We start from the raw sequence: 19,781 nt of genomic DNA, 5'->3' as shown, positions 1-19,781 counted from the left end.
GTTTATTTAGAGCCCTTTACAGTTACATTATTCTGAGTGTATATTCATTTTTACTTTTCTTTAAATATATTGACCATAAGGATTTATTTTATTTATAAGCTAATTTTCTGCTGAAGTTTACTTTATATTTTGGTCATAAATTCTGTGGTAATTGTGTTTTCAAAAGCCCAAAGGAGTAATGGCAAATAAAATCATCAATTGCTTTGTCATTTTTAGAAGAGTAATACGATTAAAGAACAAGAGGCCAACACCTATAGCTTGTTCAAATTCAGGTAGAGTTTGGACATTCTTGTCTGATTTCCTTTTCTGGGAGAAATTGGGTGATGAAGGAGCTTGTTTGCATCTCTTTTCTTTATAATGGGCTATGGCTCCCATCTCCAAAGTGCATGTTTCATGGAGGTCCTAGTTCTGTGATTAGGAGCACCATGGCTTTGGCGTCACAGAGAAGTGGATTCACTTTGTAGCTCCAGCACATACTAGCTATATGGCTTTGGGCAGTTTTCTTGACTTCTCTGAGCTGTAGTTTCCTCCTCTCTAAGAGGGTCCTAAAAATGGGGCTTCTTTTCTAGGATAACTTTAGAGATGATACATAGTATATAGTCACAATTAAAAATGATGTAATGTGATAGCAGTCATCATCAATCATCTGGGCCAGGACAGGCCAATAGGGATTTCTAGATACTTTGAAGAAATTATTAAAAAGTAATTTATAAAAAAAAAACTAATCTTTTAGAGAGAGATGTAGTCCTCCTCTCTGACCCAAAGGAGCTTATTTGGATTTAGAATTTTAGTACTATTAGGGTAAGGCAGTTTAGAGGCTTGAAACTCATGTAAAAAGAAACCTGAACTTCCTTATATGCCCACATAAGAAATAATAATGGTCTAGTATATATACAGATTATTGTATGTAACTGAAATTAAAGTTTTCACAGCAGTTGCTTATTCATTGTATGTGGTACTCTTTGATTACTTTCTATTTTTTATGAAATGCTGGTTTCACTAATGTTTGGAAAACACTGAACCAGCATGTAATTCTTCTTTGAAACTTCAGTTTATTTTCATTTAGGCCCTAAGCAATTTAAATTGTGTTGGTATAATTTAAACAGACCAGTAATACCTATACAAGGTGTTCATTAGACAGAGGGTTGACATTTTGGCATCAGTTTCAGATGCACTGTGGCGATAAAAGCTGAGTGGTTACAAGTATAATTCTGTTCTATTCTGTACTTGGAGAACTTTTTTCTTTCTAATGCCATTTAGTGCATCAGGAAAAACATAAATTTTGTATGGAATTCATTGGCAAACCCTCTTAAAAATCAGCCTGTGTTCATCTTCAAGTGTGTCTTCCAATATGAGTAGTTAGTATCTTTTCCTGTATTTTTGGTTTTAGTCAAAGCAGTCCTTAAGAAGAGGGAATATGGACCAAAGTACACTCAGAATAACTTCATCACTGGAGTCAGAGCAATGAATGAGTTCTGCCTCAAATCCAGGTACAGTAATTTTTATTTTAATGTGTTAGTTTGCTCTATCTAATCTAAATAACCAGTTATTCCTTAGACTTTGTTACCTGCTACCATCCATGTGGAAACTTTACCATGGCTAATTCCTAAATTGAAGAAATACTTTCATTAAGTTAAAAAGTTTTAGTTTACTAAATTGAATTCTGCTCCTGCCTGAGCAATTCCAGTCTGTCTTGGCTCCTATAACTCAAAAAGTCAGGTTCTTCATAATATTTATATCACACAAGTAACTTATGGTAGGGAGTGTATAGCTCAGTGGTAGAGCGTATGCTTACCATGCACGAGGTCCTGGGTTCAGTCCCCAGTACCTCCATTAAATAAGCAAACAAACAAACAAACCTAATTACTCCGCCCCCAAAAGAACCTTAGGGGTTTTATTGTTATGTTAATATGTGGCATAGTTATTTTTCACAAATGCAAATAAGATTATTTGCATATTTGTATAACTTTAAATTTTTATATTTTTTGGCTTGCAGAGTTGAGTAGTTATTTATATTTATGTTCACACTGCAGCTGTAGTTTCTGTTGAGTATAAATTATTTTACCTCTTTCTGGTATCTTATTAATTTTCTTGTAATTAAAGAGATTTATTGAGATTTTTTTTTACAAATTTAAACTCTTTTCCCCCTCTTTGTATGTTTACCTAGAAAGGCTGTATTTATGTCGAAGATTTCTTGGCAATTTAGACATCAGACAATCTAGTTTCCTCCCCTCGACCCCCTCATGGTCACATCTTCTATGATATAGTACCAAGAAATAAAGATTCCTATAATCAGTTTTTATAACTTACATAACTATTGAAACAACGATCAATTATAATAAAGGTGTAAAACTATATTTTGTTTCACATGCAAAAATTTTCTGAATTAAGTAGATTAGGTATTGCTGTCTCCACGTTATAGGCCAGGGAACATAATAAAGATGTTAGTGATGACCCAACTCATTCAGTGCATCAGTGTCAGAGAAGGAACCAAAATACGTATCTCTTGTTACCTGGTCCAGACTTTCTTTACTAATGTGTCATGGTTGATTGTTGACCTATTTTAAACTCCAGGTTTAATTTCTGTAACTTAATATCTTCCATAGTCACCAAATTTTTATTTATAGGTCTTTTCATTGCTGTTACAAAATTCCTTAGGAAGACCAATGATCAAATTTAGAATGACTATTTAGCGGTGGCTTGATGAATATATAAACCTTTCAAAATTTAAGAGAAAGGAATATAATTAAATAGCATGAAATTGACATATACTCTTTATAACTTGATACCGATGAATGACATTATTACTTAGTATTAATCTGGACGTAAGTAAATGACTGCAAATATTAAATTTAAGTTCTTAAATAGAGGAATGATACTCTAATCCACGTTCTTTCCACTTTTCACTGTTTTCTTCATACATCAGACATTGTACAGGTGTGTCCATAGCAGATAAAATACAAGCACTGATAAAGGAATTTGCTCTTTACATATTATGGTATCTATATTGAAAATCAAGAATAATTCTTCGTTTTTCAACTGTCTCTAAACTACTTTCTGTGTACAAAATGTCACCTTTAAACTGATTTTTGCAGACTATACAGATTTAGCTTTTAAAATGAGGATCAGTGTAGTAGCTTTTATCTGCCCTTAATAATCCTTTTAAGTGCATAAACTATATGAATCTTGTCTGATTAAATTCAACATGTTTCTTTTTTCAGTGATCTAGAACAACTTCGAAAAATCAGACGACGAAGTCCTCATGAAGACACTGAGTCCTTTACTGTATACTTGAGATCAGATGTGGAGGCAAAGTAAGAACATAGTTCTTTTAGAATAAAAATACATGCAGAATTTGGGATTAATAAAAACAAATTGTAGACAGACTCAGAATTTTTAAATTGACATGTTTTTTATTTTTGCAGATTTATCTGGGAGTTACTAGTATGTACTAGGTAACTTAAAAAGGTTATAAGTTATGAGAAAATTTGCTATTGAATTTATTCTTATTGTTTAGATTTAATTTAGAAAACTTTCTCAAGTGCTTTATATTTTTCCTGAAGAACCTTATGCTTTGTTGTTAGATTCTCATATAGTTGTAGTTATTTGGATTTAAATATGATTATAATAAAGTCATTGAAATTGTCATTTATTGGTGTACACAGATCTTTGGAAGTTTGGGGAAGCCCTGAAGCTCTTGCCAGAGAGAAAAAACTTCGTAAGGAAGCAGAAATAGAATATAGAGAAAGTAAGTTTTCTTAATTTAAAGCTGATTGGTTGCCTACCTTTTGACTTTGGCATTGTTCGTTCTAGCAAGTACCAGTTTTCATTTTGGGATTCAATTATTTTATAAAAAACAGTATCTATTTGTTTCCTCCTCTATAGCTTTTTAAAGATCATGAGATCAAGTGAAGCTAATTTGTGGCTCCTATAAGCATATGAATATTGAAACTTAGTCTGACTGAAGATTATACCTGTTCTTAAATTAAATCCTAGTTAAGGGGTCTTGGCCTCTTAGGAGAAGGAAACACTTGTTGAAATCTTTATATTCACAGATATGCTAAAGAGAGCTGCACTTAAATTCCATAGGAATGAAATGTTTACTTTCTTTTTTTTAATTTATTTTTTATTGAGGTAACATTGGTTTATAACTTTATATGCTTCATGTGTACATTATAGTTCTACTTTTGTTTACCCTACAGCATGCTTACCACCAAATATTTAATTTCTGTCTGTTACCATACAGTTGATCCATTGTACACATTCACCCTCCTCCCTGTCCCTTCCCCTCTAGTAACCATTACTCTGTTCTCTGTATCTACGTGTCTGGTTTGGTCTGGCCTGAATTGTTTGTTTATTTAATTTTTTGTTTGTTTGTTTTCTATATTCCACATATGAGTGAATTCATACGGTATTTGTCTTTTTCCATCTGATTTGTCTCACTTAGCAGATGGCAAGATTTCATCTTTTTTTTTTTATTGTTGATTAGTATTCCATTGAATAGAAATACCACATCTTCTTTATTCATGTATTCCCACTGTTCTTGAGTGCTTAGATTGTTTCTGTATCTTAGCTATTGTAAATAATACTGCAATGAACATAGGGATGCATGTATTTTTTTTAATTAGTGTTTTCATATTCTTTGGAGAAATGCCCAGAAATGAGATAGCTGAATCATATGACAGTTATGTTCTTAATTTTTTGAGGAGTCTCCATACTGTTTTCCATAGTGGCTGCACCAACTTGCATTCCCATCTGTAGTGCATGACGGTTCCCTTTTCTCCACATCCTCATCAACAGTTGTTTTTTTCTTGCCTTTTTTGGCAGCAGCCATTCTGACAGGTGTGAGGTGATATCTCATTTTGGTTTTGATTTGTATTTCCTTAATAATTAGTGATGTTGAACATCTTTTCATATACCTGTTGATCATCTGTGTACAAAAATGCCTGTTCAGCTACTCTGTCCACTTTTTGATTGGGTTGTTTTATTGTTGTTATGTGAGTGCTTTATGTGTTTTGGGTATTGACCTCTTATTAGATATTTAATTTGTAAATATCTTTTCCCATTCAGTAGATTGTTTTTTCATTTTATTGATCGTTTCCTTTGCTGTGCAGGAGATTTTTCGTTTGATACATACAGTCCCATTTGTTTACTTTTGCTTTTGTTTCCCTTGTCTGAGGAGACATGTCTAGAAAGCTGTTGTGAAGACTGATGTCAAAGAGTGTACTGCCTATGTTTTCTTTTAGGAGTTCTGTGGTTTCAGGTCTTACATTCCAGTCTTTAATCTATTTTGAGTTGATTTTTGTGTATGATGTGAGATCATGGTCTAGTTTCTTTCTTTCTTTCTTTCTTTCTTTCTTTCTTTCTTTCTTTCTTTCTTTCTTTCTTTCTTTCTTCTTTCTTTCTTTCTTTCTTCCTTCCTTCCTTCCTTCCTTCCTTCCTTCCTTCCTTCCTTCCTTCCTTCCTTCCTTTCTTTCTTTCTTTCTTTCTTTCTTTCTTTCTTTCTTTCTTTCTTTCTTTCTTTCTTTCTTTCTTTCTTTCTTTCTTTCTTTCTTTCTTTCTTTCTTTCTTTCTTTTTTTGCCTATAGCTGTCCAATTTTCCCAATACCATTATTTGAAGAGACTGTTCTTTCTCTATTATGTGTTCTTTGCTCCTTTGTCATAAATTAATTGTCCATAAATGCTTGGGTTTATTTCTGGGCTTTAAATTCTGTTCCATTGATCTATATATCTGTTTTTCTGCCAATACCATGCTGTTAAGATTACTATGGCTTTGTAATGTTTGAAATTAGGGAGTGTGCTACCTCCAGCTTTATTCTTTTTTTCTCAGTATTGCTTTGGCTAATTGGGGTCTTTTGTGGTTTCATGTAAATTTTAGAATTTTTTTGTTCTATTTCTGTGAAAAATGTCCTTGGGGTTTGATAGAGCTGCATTGACTCTCTAGCTGAAATGTTTACTTTCAATGAAAGAAATATATACTGGGGTCAGGTAGCCCCAGAATTCTGGTATCACTATTCAGTTAATGGCTTCCACTGGGTTTCTATATAGGTAATACAGATGCTGATACAGGATATGATTAAATGTTATGCTAGTAGGGCATAATCCATTGGGGAATTACATACTCATAGTACAGTTATAGTTCTGTTACTCTGGGGAGCTGAACAGTCATGTGGCAGCATTAAAGCAGAGATAGAGGTCTAGTATCTGCAAAAAATACACTTATTTTTCTTTGTCAGTTGGGCTTTATTTAGGAGGATTTTGAATTCTTTATATTTCTAAGTTCTGCACAGGACCAAGGCTTAAAGGTGACAATATTTCCTTCTTCTAATGAATTGGTAAAATTTCTAAGTGGGAATTGTGAGACACGGCTGTGGTCAGTAGCCCACTAAGATAAGAGGTAGAGAGAATTTCTTGAGAGTATGGGTGTCAGGTATCAAGAGGGAGATCAAGGAGAAAGGGAAGAACATTGAGAAAGTACATGCAAGAAAGGAAAGGACGAAGCAGGCAAGGTTGTGGTGCTCAAATTATTCCAGTGTTGGCTGGTGGAAACATCTCAAAATGGCTCTTAAGTCCTTTTGTCATAATCCGGGTACTGTAGTAGCATCTTTGCTTTTAGGTACAATAAGATGTTTCAGGTTCATCTTGTCTGTTTCCTCCCCTAGATTGGAAATCAGCCATTTCTAAAAGGAACTCCTTTTCCTTTTAATAGGAAATGAAATTGAGAGACCTGTGGGCATTAGAGGTTCTCATTTTTAATAGGTTGCTAAATTTTTAAGGTCTTTTCAGTGGACAGAGCTAGGAAATATTTATTGTTTCTTAAGAGAAAATATATTGGTTATTCTGATAAACTTACAGGGGTTTTTTTTGTCTTTGTATTTGTTTTTTTCTTTTTGTATCTCACATGGAAAACCTTATTTCTTAATTCATTAACATAATTGTATTTTGGTTTGTTCATATATATACGCACACATAGAGAGAATTCAGTGTAGTTTCAGAATAACAGTATCAGTATTATTGCTATCAGGGTGATTTAAGATTTCTTTGTTTTTCTTTTTGTCTTTAATATTTATTCCACTAGAGGTTTATAGTCAAATGTCTGTTTTAAAGTCACTTGTGATTTCTCTCTGTATGAATAAACCAGCTAATATATAAAGTTAGGTTCATTTGTTTCATTTTGCTTTTGATTTTTAGAAGTTTGATTTGTTTTTGTTTTATAATTTTGTAAAACATTTATGTGATTCCAAAGTCACAGGCAGAATACTTCAGAGTTTAGCTTCCATCCTTGTCTCTCCACTCTGTTCCCTCCCCTTAGCATAGGTAACTGTTTAAAAAATTAGTTTGGGGGTTATTTTTTCCATTTTAAAAGTATAATAAAATATCATACATGTTGCTAATTAACATCCCCTTCCTGGTTTTGGTTTTTTTTTTTACTTGATAATATGTTCTGGGAGCCTTCCATAGCAGGAAATAGAGCCATTTCATTTCTTTTATAATACTCCATTTTGAGGGGTACACTATATTATCATTCCCCCAAAGGTTATTTCGAGTCTTTTGCTGTTGAAATAATGGTACCATGACTAGCCTTGTACTTACATTAAATGAAATATTTAACATACAAAATTTGAGAAATCAATCATAAAATAATATTTTTCCTGTATTTTTAAACATTGAGCTAAAAATGAAGAATTGGTTCTTATTTCAAGCTTAAATAACTCATTTTCTAGTTAATATTGAGAAAGGTGTCTTAGCAAACTGCCTTTATCTCATTGTAAAATACAACATAAAATTTATTGTTTTAACTGTTTTTAAGTGTACAGTTCAGAAGTGTTAAGTATATTCACATTGTTATGAAACATCTCCAGAAATTTTTTCTAGAACTTTTTTGCCTTACAAGACTGAAATTATGCATGTTAAACAATTTGCTTTTCCCCCTCCCCCTAGCCCCTAGTAATTACTAGGAGTCACAGAGTATTTGTCCTTTTGACTAAGTTATTTCACTTAGCATAATGTCCTCAAGATTCATCCATGTGCGAGGATTTCCCTCTTTTTAAAGTCTGAATAATACTCCATTATATGTATTTACCACATTTTCTTTATCCGTTCGTTCATCCATGGGCATTTTGGTTGCTTTCACTTCTAGGCTATTGTGAATAGTGCTGCTATGAATTTGGGTGTGAAAATATCTTTTTGAGACCCAGCTTTTTTTTTTTTTTTTTTTTTTTTTTTTGATATATATCCAGAAGTGAGATTGCTCAATCACGGTAGTTTTTAATTTTTTTGAGGAACCTCCATATTGTTTTCCATGGCAGTTGCAGTATTTTATAATCCCACCAACATACTTAGGATTTCTAGTTTCTCTATATCCTTGGCTACATGTTTTTTTTTTCTGGGTGGTTTTTTGTTTTTTGGGTTTTTTTTTTGATAGTAGCCATTCTGATGTGTGTTAGGTGATACTTCACTGTGGTTTTGATTTGCATTTCCCTGATACTTAGTGATATGAACATCTTTTCATATATTTCTTGGCCATTTGTATATCATCTTTGAACAATAGTCTGTTCAAGTCCTTTGCGTATTCTTTAATCAGGTTGCAAATTCAGATTTCTTTTAATCTGATATTTTTGCTGGTAGCTAGTAGAAGACTATTTAGCATAGTTTTAGAATAATTGTGTTCATCTAAAATGTGACTGATAAGAGTAGGTATAATCTAAATGAATGATGTAATTCTTTTTCTTACAGGGCTATTTAGAAACCAAAAAATATTGAGAGAATATAGAGACTTTCTGGGAAATACAAAGGTAAGGGTATCTTTTTGATAATGTCATGTATATATGTATTGCACAGCAAAATTCTAATATCAGTCCATTATGAAAGTCTAGCATGTCTGTGATCCTATTCCATGATTTTCTTAAGTAGATTGTAATTTACTGAATTAATCTATTTGCTTCTATCTGCTTTCCTTGAAATTAAAAAAATTGGGACATAAGTTCTCTTTGATACTTCTATAAACCATAAGTATATAGATATAGATGATTTATTTCTTAGGTTTTTAGCAAGATTTAACTCTCTCATATACACTCTTAATTTCCTTTATTCTTTTTCCTTCTACTCTTAACCCTGGTTAAACATTCAAACTGCTAATTCTCTGAAGAAGCTCAGCCTTTAGGGGAGAAAACTGCACAGCCATTTTGCTTTTTATTTTTATAATGAGTATACAAAATCAGTGGACATTCAATATTTGGCAGTCTTAATAAACTTCCATAATACATTCACTCTCCCATCCTGTGAGATACTTATTGCTTATTGCATACCTTTTTCTCTCTTCCCATACTTCCTATAAACTCACTCTTCCCTCTTCAGCTGGCGACCTCGTTTCATATTTTATTGAAAATACAGATCTAATCTAATAAAAATACCTTATCTTTCTATCACCAAATTTACTACGTTATCTACAAGTGTGCCAGAATACTGTTTTCCTTCCTACCAAAGGAAAGTAATATTGGGACCAGTATAGAAAATTTGCCTTTACTATCCCACTTCTTATTCTTTCCCATATCCTCTCCATTTGGGCTTTCATTCCCACCACTACATTGAAATGGCTTTTACCAAAGCCACCAACCACCTCCACAAGATGTCCAGAGTCAACTTTGCATTTAAATTAGCTATAAGATGTCTCCTATCAAGAACTGAATGCCATATCTGGAGAAAAGGCTAGCTGTGCAAATTGTCTCTTCTTCTAAGTTAAATTTGAGTCATTGCTTCCTTCTTGCAAAATGTAGAAATTAGCAATGATGATAACTGTAGTCCTATTTTATTCGATATGCTTTTCTTTCCCATTCATCATATTCAAAACTCTTAACTTCCATTTCCCCTTTGAGCCCTATGTTTCTGGCACCCAAGTGCTGCCCTGGACTCTCTGTGTGTCTTGTGAGCCAGCATTTTCACTTCTGTGCCTTGACAGCGCACTGCCACTACCTCTTGCTATGAAATAATTGAGGCATGACACCTGCCTCCTGTGAAGATTTATTGCTAGCCTTATAACTCCATGTGAACGTGAAAGATGATCCTCACCAGGTTTTGGAGTAGTAGCTGTTGACTTCTGAAATCTGTGTCACTTAGAGGCCTTTTGAAGATTAGTACTCATCAGCCTTTAAATGTTATAGGTTTTGAGTAAGATTTCTTTCTTTTATACTCTTTTTTTTTTTTTTTTTGGTAGTAATAGGATAGACTTTAATATTTAAAATCCTACTGTTCCTGTATTCCTGTTAGGAACACTCACTTTCCCACTACAGATGGTTGCTTTCCTTCTCTAAAACGTATGGGACTAGTTCTGTTGGCTGAAATAAAAATACCTTCTTTACTTTTACTTCTTTTTTTTTCTTTCTGACCCAGATACTTTTTTTCCTGTTACATTTTTCTTTGCCTTGTTGGAACTCCAATAGTGAAATATATGAACTCACTATGTTCTGGGTTTGCCAGAAGCATTCTCTCATCAGAACAATGTCTAATTGATATCTTATTTCTCATTGTCCCTTTAATACATTTCCCCTTTAATATGTTTCTACTTTCTTGTGCTTTCCCTTACTATCCTAATTGTGTGAATTTTGGGGGATAGTCATTCAGAGCATCAGAAGTACCTTCATCTCCAGTGGGAATGATATTGTCACCTTGAAATGACCAGTAATACGTTGAGTATTTTCTGCTAATTTTCCTGGTAGTCCTTTCTGAAATCTATCCACATTTTCTGGGTTTTCTCCCCAATATTTAAAAAACTTATTTGTTGTGAGAATTTCCAAACATATACAAAACTAGAAAAAATAAATATTTGATATACCTTTCATCTAATTTCAGTAATGGTCATTTTGGCCATTCTGATCCTTAAAGAGCAGTTCTCCAGTTGCATTTATTGTGGAATTTGTGGGTGGCTTTGCTTTTCCAGATTTTCCTTCTCTTGCTGCTAGATTTCCTTGGTCCTTGTCACTATTTCACCTTTTCTGCGGCCTTTATCAGAGCAATTTGAGTTCAGTGAACCTCTTTTTCCTTATTATAACATTCTATTCTGGTTTAAAGATCTCATTTCCCTTCCCTATCTGTCTTATTTATTCCATAAGTTTTCAAAACTTTCTTCTAAAGAAATCTTTCTCATCTTCCACCTTAAGCAGCATGTTTTCATTTATTTGTATTCATTTTCTACTGTTCCTGTAATAATTTCATTGAGTTTTTTCCTCTGCTCAAAGGATACGGCATAGTCTCTTTGTAATAAAACACATACACACTGTTTTTTTGTTTATCAATAAACAGCAGGACTCAGGAATCTGGAGCCTTGGTCAGTGTTTATAGTTTATAAATCTAACACTAAAGCTTGCAGCTCCCTCTTCTCTGCTGTCCACAGGGAACTTAGGAGGTGCTCTTTAAATCCTGGCCTGCAGACTTGAATGCAAAACACTTAAAATGAGGAAAAAAAAAAAAAGAAGGAGAAGAAGAAGAGAAAAGAAAAGCATTTTGCGTCCCTAATGCCCGAAACAGAATCCCAGCTCAGCTTTCTTAGCAATACCAGGCCAACATGCATCTGTTGAATTCAAGTTTAAGCTGCAGTAGCCTGCCCTACAGGACCTGCACCTTTGATGAGACCTATTTCTACCCATTCAAGGTCATGGTAGCCTGCCAGGAGATAAAACTGCCATTAGCTGTGGTGTCATATTAAGAACAAACTCTTACATGGCTTGGCCCCATTAACCTAAAATTTCACTCTGTTTTCCTTAGCTGTTTCTCAGAGTTGCAAGCCAGTGCATTAGATCTTAAGGACTCTTCTTATTTAGATTACCCCATAAGTTGTAGCCAGCTCTACCCCTCTTGCGTAGATACACAGTCATGGAAGAACAGAAGGGAACGTGTACCAAATCTCAGAGTAAAAAGGGGAGCTAAGCATGCCCAGCATTGTCTCCCCAATTTACCAGTTTAGCTACCTCACCAAATTTAGTCAGCCTCCGGGGGTGCCATTGGAGATGGGGGGAGGGTTATGCGCAAGAAGCTGAAAGTATCAGGGGGAAAATTCCTTTTTCATGGAAATCAGAGAAGTAAGGATGAGTGTTCAAGTGCCCACCACCAGTAGCAAGTATTCCTTTTCCTTGGAACGCATTATTCTGTAGAAGCCCAAGACAGTCTTTCTCCGGTTTTCTTCTTCATTAATTCTGCCTCCTCCTCTGTCTCCTTTGCAGAAGACCCTGCTTTTTGATCTAACCTTTAAATGTTAGAGATTCACTATAGGCCCTTTTATATTTAAATCTATTAGCAAGTCTCACTGGAATTTTCTCCAAAATAGGCACCAAGTATGACTGCTTCTCACCATGTCCCTTATTGAAACTTTAGTCTAAACCAGCACCATCTTTTACCCTTCTAATTAATCTCTCTTACCTTTACTTTTTCCTCCATGATTTATTTTCTACATCATAAACTGTATCTTTTAAGAACATAAATTAGACTATGTCAAGCATCTGTTTAAAATCATCCAGTGGCTTTCTTTCTTTTTTTTTTTTTTTTTTTTTTTTTTGGCCATTAGACTAAGATTCGCACTCCTTACCATGGTCTACAAAGTCCAGTTGGGATACGGTCCCTGTCTCTTCCTCTGGCCTCAGCTCGTACCATTTTCCCTACTGTCTGTACATTTGCCACATCAGCTTTACTTTTGTCCTTTCTACACACCAAACTTATTTCTATCCCTGAATCTTTGAATGTGCTGCATACTCCGCCTGAAACATTCTTCTTCCAGATTTTTTCATGGTTGCCTCCTTCTCATCACTGAGCTGCTTTTCCTAACTATTCTAGTTAAAATAACCCTGTCCACCACACACCTTCCCGCATACAATATTCTCTCGCTTCTCTATTTTAGTTTCTTTATTATATTTATAACTACCTGATATTACAGATTTGTTCTATCTTCCTACATTAGGCAGTGAGATCTATGAAGGCAGGGACTCTGTTTTGTTTACTGTCGTGCCGCAGCATCTAGAACTGTGCCAGGCATATAGTAGTTTCACAGTAAATACTTCTTGACTAAATGACATAAGGCAGAATATATGAGATGCTTTAAATAGAAAAGTAAAGTGCAATAGTAAACCTGTAGCAGAGTGAGTATTTATTCTCTGTGGGGGACCAAGGAAGGCTTTACATAGAAAAGTGACTTTGGCCAGATACAGAAGAAGATGAATAAAACTTAGACAGGTTGCAATAGAAGATGATAGCATTCCAGGGAGAGGAAAGAGCAGAAGAAATACAGACAGTATAAATTCAAGAAATAGCAAAAGAACATTTAACTCAAGAAAAATATTTTCTGAATATGTTTCTCTACTTGTTTGATTTCCTTTTGTTTTGGTCTGTTTTGTTATCACTTGAGGTCTTTGGTCTATAGAGAGCAGTCATGAGTTATAAACTTGTTGGTTTTGGCTGTTCCTTGTTTAAAAGTTAAAATGTTGCTCAAGAAATGGGAAAATTTTTGAGTATATTGATTTCATTTCAGTACATTTTTATCACTTTATTTCTGGTTTTTATATACCCAGCTCATTTTTTTAATGGAAGTAAACAGGAAATTAATTACAAGGAAATAAATAATTAGGGTTCTGGAAAAGGACACAGTTGAACTTTCAATTTCCATCTTTCTACATTTTAAAGAGGAAACTCTAGAGGAAAAATAAGGAAACCTAGTTGTTTAGAGGCATTGATAAAGGAGATATTTTCTGGTGTGTCAGTCACTTATAAGCATCATAATGTTCCTCTGGGAAATATTGAAGAATTTTTGTTTTTGTTTTTTATAGCCACGTTCTAGAACGACATCAGTTTTTTTTAAGGGGCCTGGAAAAGTAGTGATGGTTGCCATTTGCATGTAAGTACTGAAAAATAAACCTTTTAAAATAGAAATACATTATTTTTAATGTGTGTATCCTTGAATGTATAAATTTATTACTTGGTATCTAGTTAAAAAATTGGAATTTATATTGTTTTAGGAAGAAGTTGAATAAATCTTTGTTAGTATAAGTATTGAGTATTATAAAAGTTGAATAAGTATTATTAGTAAAGTGATGGGGAAGAGTCCACATAGATAACCATGCTCGGGCCATGGGTCCCACATTTTTATGTGGTTAAGATCTAATAGTTGCTATCTGAAAAACTATCTTTTATTTCTATTAGTGTTTATAGAAGTCTTTCTTAAAAAGTTGAATTGGCCAAGGTTATTTTTTAGAGTGACTAAACCAACTTGCATTATAACAACTGAAGAGTATTTGCACTCTTATCTTTCTCCCACTTACCTTGGTAGAACATAATTGATGCCTTTGCCTCTTTCTTTTTCCTTCTGTCTTCTTTTTTTAAAATTGAAGTACGGTTGGTTTACAATGTTGTGTTAATTTCTGGTGTACAGCATAGTAATTCATTTATATATTTATATATGTATTTCTTTTCATATTCTTTTTCATTATAGGCTATTACAAGATATTGAATGTAGTGCTCTGTGCTGTACAGTAGGACCTTGTATATCTGTTTTATATATAGTAATTAGCATCTGCAAATCCCAATTTTTCTCTCCCTTCCCCCCTCCCCCTCCCCATAACCATGTTTATTTTCTATGTCTCTTTCCTCTGTCATCTTTTTTTTTGTATATATATATATATTTTTTAATTGAAATATAGTCAGTTTACAATGTTGTGTCAATCTCTGGTGTACAGCAAAATACTTGAGTCATATGTGAACGTACATATTTGTTTTCATACTCTTTTTCACCATAAGTTACTACAAGGTATCAAATATAGTTCCCTGTGCTATAGAGCATGAACTTGTTTTGGGGGGGGTTGGGTTTTTTTTTTTATATACATATATATTTATTGAAGTATTCTTCTGTCTTCTTAATTCCTATTGTTTTGCTTACCTTTTATCTATTTTACTGAGTAATCTGTTTTAGGATGTTTAAGAGCATTAATTCCCTAATACATTAGTTTGTTCTTTTATTTCTAAAATATATATATTACATGTGTCAGGAATTTTGATAGAGTCTGGAAATACAAAGGTATAATACATAATTCTTTTTTTAACTTTATGTATTTATTTTACAATATCATTTTTAAAATTTATTTTACAGTGTATTTTAAAATCATATTTTTAAACAATATTGTATGTTACAGGTATACAGTACAGTGAGTCACAATTTTTAAAGATTATACTCCATTTATAGTTATTATAAAACATTGGATATTCCCCATGCTGTACAATCCATCCTTGTAGCTTATTTTATACCTGGTAGTTTGTACCTCTTAATCCTCCCACCTCCGTCTTGCCCCTCCTCCTTCCCCCTCCCCACTGGTAACCACTAGTTCCTTCTCTACATCTGTGAGTCTGTTTCTGTTCTGTTATATTCACTAATTGTCGTATTGTTTTAGATTCCACATGTAAGTGATACCTTACAGTATTTGTCTTTCTCTGTCTGATTTATTTCACTTAGCATAATGCCCTCTAAGTCCATCCATGCTGTATACCAGAAACTAATACAACATTTTAAATCAACTGTACTTCAGTTAAAAAGCAAATAAACAACCCATTTAAAATATGGGCAGAAGAACTGAATAGACATTTTTCCACAAGAGGAAATGCAGATGGCCAACAGGAAAATGAAAAGCTGCTTAACATCACCAAAATCAGGGCAATGCAAATCAAAATCACAATGAGACACCATCTCACACCTGTCAGAACGGCCATCATCAAAAAGAACACAAATAACAAATGTTGGCAAGGATATGGAGAAAAGATACAATACATACTTTTATCTTCAAGGATTGGAGGGGCACTAGACTAGAAGAAATCATTTATAGTAATACAGAAAAGATAGTGGTAGTTGGGGTGGAGAGACATGGTTAGGTTAAAAAAATATTTGGAAGTTATGGGCATTGAATGCCCAAGTTACTGGTTTGGACAATTGGATAGATATTGCACCATCACTGAGAGAAGGAAACTGGAAGGAGAGGGCAGGGTGGGAGCAAAGGAAATAATGAGTTCCTTTTTGAGTGTGAGTTATTTATAGGGCACCCAGGTGGAGTTGGTCAACAGGATTAATTCTTTTTGTCAATAAAGCAGAATTAGCAATTAAAGCTTTCTTCATTGGAGGAATTTGTGTGTTATGTATATACTGCTTAGCATAGTAGCACCTGAAACATAATATGTACTTAACAATTATTGTTAATACATTTTGGTCTGAAGCTCAGGAGGGGGATTTGGATTAGAGACATAGAGTTGAGAGTTATTAGTATATAGATGATAATTTTAAAGCCATAGGAGTAAAGATCACCTTGAGAATGTGTGTATAGTGTATGAGGAAGAAAAAGCTCTTGGGAAAAAACCTTGAAGAATACTAATGTTTAACAAATGGATGGAGGAAAAAGAACCTGCAGAAGAGTAAAGAGAAAGGTCAGAAGAAAATCAAGAGTATCATGGAAACCAAGGAAGACAGTGTTTAAAGAAAATAGTGGCAAATGCTTCTATAAGATAAAGGAAAATATTTAAATGTCTTCATAAATTTAATAGCAAGAAACAGTTGGCAGTGTTGATAAGAACAGTCTAATCACATGTTGGAGGCAGAAGCCACTGTTTAGTGATTGAAAACTGAGTGCAAAGTAAGGAAAACTGAGACAGCAAGAGCAGATACAATTTTTTTCAAGAACTTACCTGAAGTGGAGGAGAGGGGAAAAGGATAGCTGGGAGGGGATGTACAGTTTCCTCATTTATAAATTGAGGATGTTAATATTTGCTAATATTTATATAATAGAGTTATAATAAAACATGGTAAGTGAATATAGTATAGTGCCTGAGATAAATGTACCAGTTTTTACTGTTGGATTCTGAGCACAGCTGGCTTCCTTGGAGCTAACCATGTTTATTTTAGCATGTATGGTCCCCTAGTATGACACAGACTACTTGGTCTAGATTTGTCTTCACCTCTGGCATCTGCCTACTTAATAAACTGACCTTCACTAACATCTTGCCTCTGACACTGGTCTACTGAACAATATCAAGTGTCGATCCTCTTTACCTATCTAAAGCACATAATTTCCTTTCTATTTTCAGTTTGTCCAAATGTAGAATACCTTTTCTCATCAGTTCTCAAAATGTGCTTAGGTAATTTGCTTGCACACATCATGCCTCTCCATTTGAGTATTTAATGATACACTGTGTTCTTCATATGTGTACTCTTAACTGCCTAAAACATAGTAAGTCTTGGATGCTACTTTGAATAGAATCTAGTATATAGATAAGCTTTTGTTGGAAATTATTATATAAACTTGTGCTAAATTATTTTCTCTTTCTCTTCTAGCAATGGATTAAACTGCTTCTTCAAATTTCTTGCCTGGATTTATACAGGTTCAGCAAGTATGTTCTCAGAAGCTATACACTCTTTATCTGATACTTGTAATCAGGTAAGGGGTAAGAGCTTCTTTCTTACTAAATTTCTTACTGAATTTTACTTACTTTCTTACTAATTTAAAACAATAAAAGCATGTGGTAAATAGCTACATACTGATCTGGAATAATAACCATTATTTGAGTGAAAAATCAAGTTGCAAAATATTATCTGTAGAACTTATGCTTCCAGGCCATGATGTACTAATGGGAACTGGACTTGGTCTTTTGCTGTAAACAGCTGAAAAACTAGAAAAAATATATTAAACAGTGTTTTCAAACATTGGATGATAGCAGTGCAAGACCGTGATTCTTGAAGAAGGGAAACAGATGAGGTGATCTCTATGATCGCTCTGATTTTTTTGCTTGGAGGCACATTTGGGATGGTGGAGTAGCGTGGGAGACCCATCATTGAGTTGAGAAAACACATATTAGAGTTCTAGTCCAAAGTGGCTAGAAGTTACAAGGCAGAGTTCCACAGAGGAGGAAGCTCTGCAGACAAAAAGCTGCAGAAGTCTTCACAGGGTTTTCCATGAGTTGACTCTTTGCTGAACATTAACTTACACATATGTAGGGTAAAGTTCCATGAGACTGGGCAAAGAATCAGCAGACAGCATTAAGCTGAGTAATTCCTAGAGTTCACACAGGGCTTGGATTATTCAATTTCTGACTAAAATGGAGTCCTGATTGATTACCCAGGCCAGTAGAAGGCTCAGATCCTAGTAGTAGGGCTAAATTATCCTTGTTGTAAAGGGTATTCTAGAACCTCCCTAACAAAGCTCTAAAGGATCACACTGATTTGCAAGTAACTTAATTACCTGCCAGAACAAAGTCCCGCACTTGTCAGTTTCTTGTAAACATGTGCCTACTATTTGACTCAGTAATTCCACTGCTAAATATTTACCCAAGAGAAATGGGAACAAATGTCAACAAAGACTTGTATAAGAATGTTTCTAGCACCATAAAATCTCTATAGTGGACAAAAACTAGAATCAGTCCAGATGGCTATCAACATAGGGATAAACAAATTATGGTACTCTCATACAGTGGAATATTATCTAGCAATAAAAAGAAATGAAATACTTACCTAATTAGCACATTTATACATTTCCAACAGTATGCTGAATAAAAGAAGGCAGATACAAAAGAGTAGTTATTGTATGATTCTGTTTATATGAAGTTCCAAAGTAGAACTTTGACTTTAATCCTTGGAGGAGAATAGGATTGGTGATAGTCTGTGATATCTTACTTTTATAAGAAGAACAAATAAATATGCCTTGTGTTCAGTTTATAAAACACTTGATACCTCAGACTTCATTGCACAGCCAATCTGAATATTAAGAGTTTTAAAAATAATTAAACACTCATTGACTATGGTGTAAACATTATAAACACACACACATTGTGTGAATTGATAATGAATTTTGATTTTAATATACAGATTTAAAAATTATATGGTCTTAATTTACTCTCATTCTCTTAGTTTAATTTACTGAAAAGCCATCACCTGTGTTTTAGGTAGATTTGACTCTTTTCCTTGGGAATCCAGTAGAAAAATCAATACCATTCAATGGTATGTCCAGTAGAAAAATCTTGTAGTATTTTACTTTTTCAGGGTAGGATTTCTGATATCAAAAGTTAAAAATCCAGTAATATTTGTTTTAGCCATTTTCAAGGTGGTGTAATCTTGAGAGAGAGAATGTTTCTAGTAAATGTCTGGTAACCCACAGAGAAATCTCATCCATGAAGAATTGGGTTATCTTGAAGCTTTACCTATTTGATTGTTTGATAACATGTTGAAAAAATAGAAAAGCCCCAGCCTAGTCGAATAAAATCACATAGGGTATTCACTCAGAGGCTTTGTATTTTTATTAAACAAATAATTCTAATAAAGTAATCTTATTATTTATATAAATATATTTATATAAATAATATATTTTTATTTGATATAATTTTATTTGATATAAATAAAATTATATCAAATTAATAGAAAAGATACTATGTGCAAAGATACTAATACTGCAACGTTCCAGTGGATAACTCTTTAAAGATACAATCAAAAACCCAAATAAATAGAAATGAAAGGAAGAAAAGGTGAAGGCAAAGGAGGAAGGAAGGAGAGAAAGGTGGTAACCAGGATTAAAGACTTACATTTTTTTGTGGTGGAAATAAAGCTCAATGTTAGAGCACATGCTTAGCATGCACAGGTCCTGGGTTCAATCCCAAGTACCTGCACAAAAAGAAAAAAAGAAAGAAAAGAAAAGAAAAGAAAAAAACAGCCGAAAAAAGACTTGGATTTTTTAGCATTAATATATGACCCAGCAATCCTACTCCATATATCTGGAGAA

The 19,781-nt window shown here is 33.7% G+C and overlaps 1 protein-coding gene and 1 non-coding gene across 3 annotated transcripts in view; both read left to right on the top strand.

Annotated features, from left to right (window-relative positions):
• The window catches only part of SLC30A9 (solute carrier family 30 member 9), a 61,630-nt gene that overhangs the window by 18,344 nt on the left and 23,505 nt on the right, over positions 1-19,781 (top strand). For both annotated transcript variants that reach the window (XM_031435306.2, XM_064487109.1), the window contains exons 4-9: positions 1,391-1,490; positions 3,222-3,314; positions 3,666-3,748; positions 8,737-8,795; positions 13,809-13,876; positions 17,348-17,450. In XM_031435306.2, the coding sequence (XP_031291166.2) occupies positions 1,391-1,490; positions 3,222-3,314; positions 3,666-3,748; positions 8,737-8,795; positions 13,809-13,876; positions 17,348-17,450 (506 nt within the window). The remainder of the gene's footprint in view (positions 1-1,390; positions 1,491-3,221; positions 3,315-3,665; positions 3,749-8,736; positions 8,796-13,808; positions 13,877-17,347; positions 17,451-19,781) is intronic.
• On the top strand, positions 1,761-1,833 carry TRNAG-ACC (transfer RNA glycine (anticodon ACC)). Its single transcript has one exon. It is a non-coding gene; the product is annotated as a tRNA-Gly (tRNA).

Source organism: Camelus dromedarius, chromosome 1 (assembly GCF_036321535.1).
Source record: "Camelus dromedarius isolate mCamDro1 chromosome 1, mCamDro1.pat, whole genome shotgun sequence".
NCBI lineage: Eukaryota > Metazoa > Chordata > Mammalia > Artiodactyla > Camelidae > Camelus > Camelus dromedarius.
The sequence above is the reverse complement of the archived record's forward strand: the minus strand, read 5'-3'. Positions and strand labels throughout refer to the sequence as shown.